The sequence below is a fragment of the Pteropus alecto genome, unplaced genomic scaffold (assembly GCF_000325575.1).
Source record: "Pteropus alecto unplaced genomic scaffold, ASM32557v1 scaffold16, whole genome shotgun sequence".
Taxonomy (NCBI): Eukaryota; Metazoa; Chordata; class Mammalia; order Chiroptera; family Pteropodidae; genus Pteropus; species Pteropus alecto.
In genome coordinates this window covers 777,900-787,005 of record NW_006438867.1, presented here as the reverse complement: position 1 = coordinate 787,005, position 9,106 = coordinate 777,900, and the positions used below count along the sequence as shown (strand labels likewise).

Genomic DNA, 9,106 nt, shown 5'->3' with positions numbered 1-9,106 from the left:
AATCAGCATTCTTTCTACAAGTAGAAGTGACCATAAAAGAGCAGTCTGCTGCAAAATTATGACAAAGATTAAATTGGTCTTTAGAATTCCCATTACAATTACATCTCTATTCCTCTATTAGATTTCTCTCCTTAAGAATGTAACATAATGTTCATTAAAAAAAAATCTGATCTCTGCATATGCACACATAATGGAATATTACTTGGCCATTAAAAAGAATAAAATGTTACCATTTTCAACAACATAGATGAAACTCGAGGCCATTATGCTAAGTGAAATGTCAGATACTATATCTGACAAATACTATATGATCTCACTTATATGTAAAATTTAAAAACATAAGCTCACAGATATTAAAAACAGATTGGTCATTGGGGGATGGGGATGAATGAAGGGGCTCAAAGGGTACAAACTTCCAGTTATAAAATATATAAATCATGGGAATGTAATGTAAAAAAAACCCTTCATTTAATATTCTAAAAATTAACTCGATCTCCCCATTATTTTACTTCCTATTTCTAATATTTTTTAAAAAGGGCATTACAGACATTGTGAGAGGGCTGTTTATTTTCCAGATGCTTAGAATTTGTAATAAAATTTAGAAAACATGTAGTCTTCTCTCTCTGTACAAGAACTTCTGATTGTTAGATCCTAGTGGGTTGGCATCTACCTTTCTTACTCATCCTGACATTCCTCTTGTTTAGCTTCTGTGCTTGGAACATAGAATCAAAAGTGTGGTGTTATCCTGAATAAATGTGGCTGATGATCAGCAACCTAGTGCTAATGCTAGACCACTAGGTTTAATCCTAGTAGACCACATAACATGCTATTGAAATCTTCTGTTAATGTATTGCACCTCCCAATTAGACTTCAAATTGCTCAAGTGCAGGGAACTTGTATTTCTCACCAACTTGATAACTCTCTTATCTGTAAAATTAAATATATAAGTATTTCAGAGTAAAGCGTGAAGAGAAAAATGAGATATCTAAATTATATAACAGAATTAGGCTGCTGGAAAAGCAAAAGACTGCTAATACGAAAGCCGGGTTAAAACTGCTTGTTGAGCCTCAGGGGAGCTTTTCTGCTCGCAGGTTGCCTTTAGCAATTTCCGAGAGCGCCCGCCCCGCAGTCCCGCCCACGTCCCCGCCCCTTGCCACGCCAGGCTCCTCACCCGCCCACCAAGTACACAGATTTGCGTCCCAGTCGGCCTGCTGGCACTTAGAGTCCTCTTGCCTATGCTCGCGCTTGTGCTGCCTGACAAAAATACGGCAGCAAATAACTGCAATTAGAGAAAAATTAATTCCATAGGATCCACATATTCTTATCAGAAATACAGTGCAAAATCAGTAACTTTTTGTATTTTAGAGGCTCCGCCTAGTGTGAACGTCTGAGACCGATTTTCAGGCAGTGTCTTGGACAACAGCAACTTTGGAGGTCCCCGGTTCGCCGAGGGTGACGTGGACCTGAGCGCGGTGGAGCGGTCTCCGGCACCGCGGCAGAAGCGGGGTTATCACGGGGCAGTTGGTGTGTGATCTCTGTCCTCACTGGCTCCACCATGTAAGTGTTTACCGACGACCGCCCTACTCCTTGAACCTGCTGCTGCCCGACCTTCACTCTGACTCTTCCCCGCTCTCTTTCTCAGGTCTAAGGTCTCTTTTAAGATCACGCTGACGTCCGACCCGCGGCTGCCTTACAAAGTGTGAGTAACTTGACCGCGGTGAGCCTTTTTGGTGGCGGAGCAGGTCTGGGCGGGGCGGATCCGGGCCTCCGGAACTACGCCCACCCTAGTGTCCTAAAGCCTTCCGCTCCCTGCGCCTCCGCTCTCCGAGAGCCTCCCCGGTCCTTTCCTGTCAGCTGGCCCTGGCGCGGGGTTGCGGGGGCGTGAGGGGTGTGTGTGTGACCGGAACGTTGCTGCTGATTTGGTGACCTCCCTTCGGAACTCATTTGGAGTAGGACGACACGTCGACGGGCTCTAGGGATTACTGGAACCCTTAAACAGCCCTTGTCAGCTCGTGATTTACTTAAAGTATTGTTACTGTCAGGCTTCTTATTCTTGTGCGTGAGTGACTTACCATCAGGTATCACAAAGTAATGAGCCTTAACTCATATCTTAACTATGTTGGGATTTAGCAAAGAGCGATTAGTAAATGGGAAATGCAGAAATAGGGCAGTGTATTCATGCGGGGCCTTTTATTATCCCCTAGCATTTAGTACGGATATAACCTATATCTTACTTAGATTCTCCATCTGAACTTTCTATGATTGTAGATAAACATTGAGATTATTGCAGCTGGAAGTCATATGAAAGGTAGCAAAGAGCAGGACTTCAGTAGGATTTTATGCATAATATTAATTAATAATAAATAATTACTATCATGGCCAACCTAACTGAACTATAGCAGCTGTTACCAGTCTCACAGACTTAGCTGTCTGTGACCCATGCAACGTCTAACTTTTAGCTTTCTTGATGGATTCATCTCCTGATGAATTTCCTTTCACGTTATTTCAAGTAATTGCTCCACCTGTAAAATGTTATTTTTAAGCACTCTTATGGATAACCACGTTCTCTTATAGGTGATTTACTCTAATGTTTCTTCTATAAAAGTATTCCTTTTAATTCATGGATAGGATTGCTTTTTTAATCTATCACTGCTCTCTCCCCCATGCCTTACCCAACTTCTTTCCTTTCTATCCAGCTTAGAGTCCATGGTCAATCTTTAAGTCACTTTCTTGCAAACACCCTCAACTCTGGTACCCTCCTACCTCCAATATATTTCACTCCAAGAGCTTGGTGAAACACCAACTCTGAACTCAACCACTGAGTTCTCTGTACATACATACCTGAATGTCCCAGGAGAAAATTACACAATTAAGCTGATGGGTTTTACGTAAAATTCATAACTATGCTCAGTAGTACTCAACTTTGCTTGTTTATATCCTCTGAAAGGATTTTTTTTTTTTAAATTTATCTTCACATGTCTCACAGTTCCTTTCCCCAGTTCTCTCAATCCATCAGAGCAATTCTTTCATCTTTCCATCCATATCTATACACCTGTGTAATCTCTATGACCCTGTTAGAATGGAAAATGTGACTTTGCTCCTGTGAACAGCTAGCTGTATCACTTGGGCTCTGGATCTCATTTTTTCAGTCTTGATAGACTCTAGAGATATCCCTCTCCTCAGCATCTTTGATTCCTCCTTCTTACTGGATTATTCTCATTAATGTGTAAATATACTTTAGAAAAAAAGAGAGAAGGAGGGAGGAAGAAGACAGAGTAGGACAGCATCTGTATCTATAAGAGTGGCTGGAACATTGTACCAGTTCAATTAATATTGGTGAGTGAATGAATTTAATAGGCATACCTATTGTTTAGTGTGTGTGGTTGTGTATGTATAATCTATATATGGGTATGTGTGTGTATAAATATGCATAACATGCGTACCTGTGTATATAAAGGTAGCTATGCTGTTTCCTCTTCAAAGTAAGTAGTAACTACTACTTGGGTACTAATAAAAGCAACTCAAGATTTGTGGGGAAACATGCTTTAACTTTTTAATGTCACTTTTCACTTGTCAAGAAGGTAAACATATACTTTGATAGAGAAACTTCATTTGACTTTCTAATATTGCTAACAGTTGAATTGTAGGAAGGATGTTTCAGTTCTAAATGTATTGTGTGCAATGTCAGATTTTTCATTTTTTTATGATTTTGTTTATTGATATTGCTACAGTTGGTGTTGCTACTATATTATAGAAATGTTTAAATCAAATATTCTCATATGTAAAGGATGAATTAAAAATACCCTTGGCTCTTTCAGTCTATTTCCAATCTTTCCAGTCATAATTTCTAACTCTTATTCTCTTCCCTTTCCTACTACCATCATCACTTTATAAGCTTCAACCATCATATTCCAGAATTGACAAGAAGTACTTTCAATCCTCCCTGCTTTTACACATGTTCTTTTCTGTGCGAGGAATGCAGTATTGTGACCACCACTTCTTGCCAAACAACACCCTTTAATAATCAAAATTTCACCTCTGAAGATGTCTGTAATTGTCCAGGGAATTCACCTCGTCCTTCTTCAATTTCCTATAGAAACTTTGTTCCTTTTCCTTATAACAGCATTTGTCAAGTTATATCATAGTTCTGTTTATAAGAAGTATATATTTTAAAAAAACAAATTTTGCCAGTAATTTATTTTAAAAATTCACTTTAATATATGGAATAGTTCTCATTTTTTAAAAACACTAGTATAATGCATAAATGCCAAATTTACAAAATGTGACTGGCAAATACAACAAATGACAAATTCAAATCTAGATAAAGTCTATGGAGTCACAATGACTCCTAGTCCCTCTGTAATTTTCTGCCTTATAGAACATATATTAAAAAATGCTTTTATTTTATGTTTAATTGGATTATCTTTGGACAGTCTCACCAATTTAATATACAAGTAGAAACTTATTTTAATATCAATATGATTATCTATTTATGTGTAACAGGGACATTTCCATTCTCTAGTTCAAAAGTGAATTGAAAACCTAAGATTTTAGAAGTTGTCCTTTTGAGGACAAGTTCTAATACAGTGAATCTAAACTATAAATGTAATGCAGAAATATTTACAGTGCTGTTCCTTTATAAACTATTACATTGCCAATTTATTAGATAATCTTTAGACAAATGACTACCCTGTGATGACAAATAAGAGAAATTTTGAAGAGAAATGTTAGTTTGTATGTCTCTCTTCCCTACTTTGAAAAAGAATCTGTTTTTCTTTCTTTATTCATTGTAATATATTTTGCATTAGAAATATTCTATTTTTTATTTTACTTTTTTAACCTCTTCCTGTGCCTTTAGGTGTTTACATTGTTTGTTTGTTTATTTGTTTTAGAGTATAATGTCAATTCTTTTTTAGTTTTTAAATTGGAAAATTCATAGATTTGACCATTTATTAATAGTCTTGAATATACTTGACACCATACAAGTTAATATCAAAATCATGTGTCGCTCTTCAAAATGTTATTTCGGGTTGTATTAAGCCCTTCGTCTAAAGATGATGTGAAAGTTTTGTGGGAAATGACTTCACATTTTGCTATAGTTAATGCTCATTTTCATCAAGTCGGTCTACTATTTCAGACTTGGTTATTAAAAGTGCACAGAAAAGATCATTATAAGATTTATGATCTTGTGATATTTCTCAGGTAGCCTTCTTTTGTAATGAAAATGATGACATTCTTCCTTTGGATGAAAAGGTGTTTGGACTGGAGGTGGTAATGTGGACTGAAGACTAAGGAGAGAGTCAACTTTTTGAAATCCATCTCTGGAAGCAAGTCCATATGCTAGACCTGTTTGTACCAACGTATTAAAAATATATAAATCTGCACTTGTATAGGTTGTAAATTTTTAAGTGGAACTGTGGGTACCATATCAGATATAAGGCTAATTGCTTTTTTTTCATTTTAGAGTTAATGAGTATAGTGTGCAATCAAAATACACAAGCTTCAGACTCAAAAGATAAATTTGTTCAGGTCTGCTGAAATAGCCAATATAAGAGACAAAGAGCTTTTAAAATATCAGCTTTTAATAAAATCAGCTTTTTAAAAAATTCTTTTTAATTCTTCTTGCAGACTAAGCGTTCCTGAAAGTACACCTTTCACAGCAGTCTTAAAGTTTGCAGCAGAAGAAGTAAGTGTAGAAATTGGAACAACCTGTATAGAATGCAGTTTGGCAGTGTATTTCAGAAACCTTTAAATTTTGCATGCACTTTGACCCACCATTTTCATGTGGGTTCATGACTAGGTTTATGCTATCAAAAAATTAAGGTTTACTTACGGATATAAGTAGAACGAAAGTACTGACAAATATAAGAAGAATGAATTGGCACATTTATTCAATCCAGCCATTGAAAAGTGTAAAGAAAATTTTTATTGAAATTAAAAAGGTACAGTCATATGTAAATTTTTTAAATAGCAATATGTCACTGTAGTTTACTACAGTAGTAGTGAAAAAACTACTACTGTAGTTTTTACTACTTTTGATTCTAGAATTACAATTTAAATATATTTTTCAAATTTTCTGTATGAATATGGGGACTGTTAGTAAAATTTGTTTTTAAAAGTGTCTAGTTTTTTTAATGTTTGGGTTTTCTGTTTTTATGAAATAAAAATTTTCCATCTAAAATTATTATCAGAAGAATCTAAAAAACAACTCTTTGGATATGACACTTGAAAGAGTAGCTTGAGTGGAAATGGTACCCAAATGCGACTTGTTAGACTTAGGGTTCCTATTTTAAATGTGTCTTTAACTATCTGTGTGACACGAGCAAGCCTCTCAATTTCTCTCTTCCTCAAAATTCTTAATCTGTAAAATGGGAATGTGTGGTTAATACCTGTCCTTTCTATGTAGTTAAGTGATTTTGAGTAAAAATATAGCATCTACTGAAATCTTGTGAAGGTAAAAATGTTGTATTACAGAGTCACTGAAATCCAAATGTTTTGGTTCACAATCTTTAGAAAAGTTTATAGTCATGGAAAAATAATTTTGGTAACTAAGTAAATAAGAAGCCAGCTTAACCCGCAGTCCTCTGTAGATAAGTGATTAATGGAAAAATCAGCCAACTCATCAGCACTCATGTAGCCCCTTGTAAACTATTGTCAGGGACTACCGACATAGTTTATTGCTCATTCAGAATTAAACTGGAAAGTGAAAGGTGTTTTATAGTCAGTTTTGATCTATTCTTTGTGCAGAAAGCATAAGTAAAAAGATGGGAAACAAATCTGAATACAGCATCATCATTACTTTTTGCCACACCGAGCACTTGCAAGAAATATTCCTGGTCTGTGGCGTAGCAGATACCATAGTTTTCCAATTTAAGAAGTAGATCTGTACAAGCTATAATTAATATTTATTATTACATTTTATAGTTGTTTTTAGTTTGTCCTCTGTAAAGCAAAGGCATTGATCTGATCTTGGTCTTCTACTGCAACATAAGAACATCCTAACAGACCCGCAATAGAAAATAAACTAACAAACTTCATACAATTACAGATATAAGTTTTAATAAAACATATAACTATTGTGAATCATGGGTGTTACACATTTAGAAAGGTTACGACTTTCAGGCAACAGTGAGAAGGCCTTTCACAAGATGACATTGTAGAATCTTTCAATGATAACAAGAGTTGACTTGACAAACGCAAGAGCCTGTGGATTTAAATCCCTAGTAAAATCCTCTTAATAAAAATAATAAAACTCCCCAATACACGGCTAGGTTAATTTAACTAGTAGTGAGTTGTCAAAAGCCTGAGAAGAGCCCTCTCTTCACATGCTAAAGTATAAGACTTAGGGATCTGAGGAAAAAACTAAATGAAAACTGAGGAGCATAAAATACATTTTGCATTCAGGAGAAAACTTGTCAGTATTGTAGCACAAAAATAATAGGATATTTTACATCACTAGTGATGCTTCCCCAAATCTTACCTTAATCATTGCTTCTATATTCGAGAAGAGAAAAATCCTATCAGCAGTTGCTTTTAATTTTTAATGTTCATAAAATATGTTGTCACTATATGGCTGTGAACAAGAAAATACTTAGCTTATCTTAAAATGGACATAATCTAAGGATAAGTAATTGTTCTTATGCATAATTCAGTTCTTATTTTAAAATGTGATTCTTTGAATCATAAAATAAACGTTTGGTTGTTTTTATCAACTATGCATATGTGCCCATCATAAAATACCTAGAGCAGCATTTTCAAGAGTATTATTCCCACACTACTAGAACCACCAAAAAGAAAAAGAAAAAAAAAATTCCATGAAAAACTGTGATCAATGGCCAAAAAGTATGGGGAATCTTTAACTATTTCCTTCTTGAAGTTAAATAAACTGTATTAGCAGCATATTGAAGGATTTTAAAAAGAATACTAGTGTAATTTAGTGTTTTCTAAGCTTATTTGATTACAAAATTTACTATAATATCTATAAAACTTGTCATAGTATAGAAGTGCATAATAAATATTTATTGGATAAATTAACTGAAGACCTGAATACTCTTGGACAACTGCTAGTCTTTAGAGCATTAAGAGAAGAATTTTACCTTTTAGCTGCCAATAAGTTCCATACTACATTTCATTGATTTAGAAAGCACATCTTTTTACAACATCTCTGAAAGTAGATCAGTGGAGTCTTACTATCACTTTGCCATCTGGCAGTCACATAATTGTCTAGCTGACATCAGCAAATACTTGAATTCAGTAGTTAGTTCCCGGTAACATAATTAGACTGTTGCCATCCCGTGATATTTAACTCAGCAATACATTAAAGGAGAATTTGAGGAAAGAAGATGAGCCTTTTTTGGCCTCCCATTAAACACAAGAGAGCTATTGTTTGAGCTTACTATGTCTACGAAGAAATTTTAGTAATATTTTAAGAAATTGATTTGCTTTTATTTTTGCTTATATAACATAATTATATATGATGAAAGTAACATGTCTAAGTCTGAAAGAGTAAATATTGAGTTTGTCATAGAGTCATCAGTAGTGTTTTTTGTTTTTATACTATGTAAAATAAGGTGCATTTTGCAATCCATGGTGTCCTACATACAGTGAAATGTATTTAGAGAATATTTTTTTAAAGCAAATTACGATAGCTTTTTTTGACGATGTTACTTATTCTAAAAGATAAATCACATTTTAGAATTATAGAATTGATTATATGTACACCATCTTTGCTAAGCTAACCATCTTTTATAGAGTATGTACGTATACAAAATTAGTTTTCTTTTTCTCCCCTTTAGTTTAAAGTTCCTGCAGCCACAAGTGCAATTATTACCAATGGTAAGATTTCATTTTAAAACTATTTATTATCTCAGAACTATATAAATTATTTAAAAGATTTCAAATTAATTAAAATTGACTTAAATATAAAAGTCCAAAATGTATATCAACATACATGATATGCATAATTGTAAACACTGAGTCAAAGTTACTGTCCATAATTAGCTTTTTTCAGTTTCTTTGGTATAACATTTTGTAATATCTTATGTCCTTATCACTTCATTCCCTATTATTACTGAAAATAACTTTTTTCTTTTAACAAATTTTTTTT

General features: G+C 34.3%; 1 protein-coding gene across 1 annotated transcript in view; it reads left to right on the top strand.

Annotated features, from left to right (window-relative positions):
* The first annotated feature begins 1,204 nt into the window (after positions 1-1,204).
* The window catches only part of UFM1 (ubiquitin fold modifier 1), a 14,895-nt gene continuing 6,993 nt past the window's right edge, over positions 1,205-9,106 (top strand). The window contains exons 1-4 of the mRNA XM_006915782.3: positions 1,205-1,557; positions 1,643-1,699; positions 5,629-5,686; positions 8,796-8,835. Coding sequence (XP_006915844.1) covers positions 1,556-1,557; positions 1,643-1,699; positions 5,629-5,686; positions 8,796-8,835 — 157 coding nt within the window. The 5' untranslated portion in view covers positions 1,205-1,555. The remainder of the gene's footprint in view (positions 1,558-1,642; positions 1,700-5,628; positions 5,687-8,795; positions 8,836-9,106) is intronic.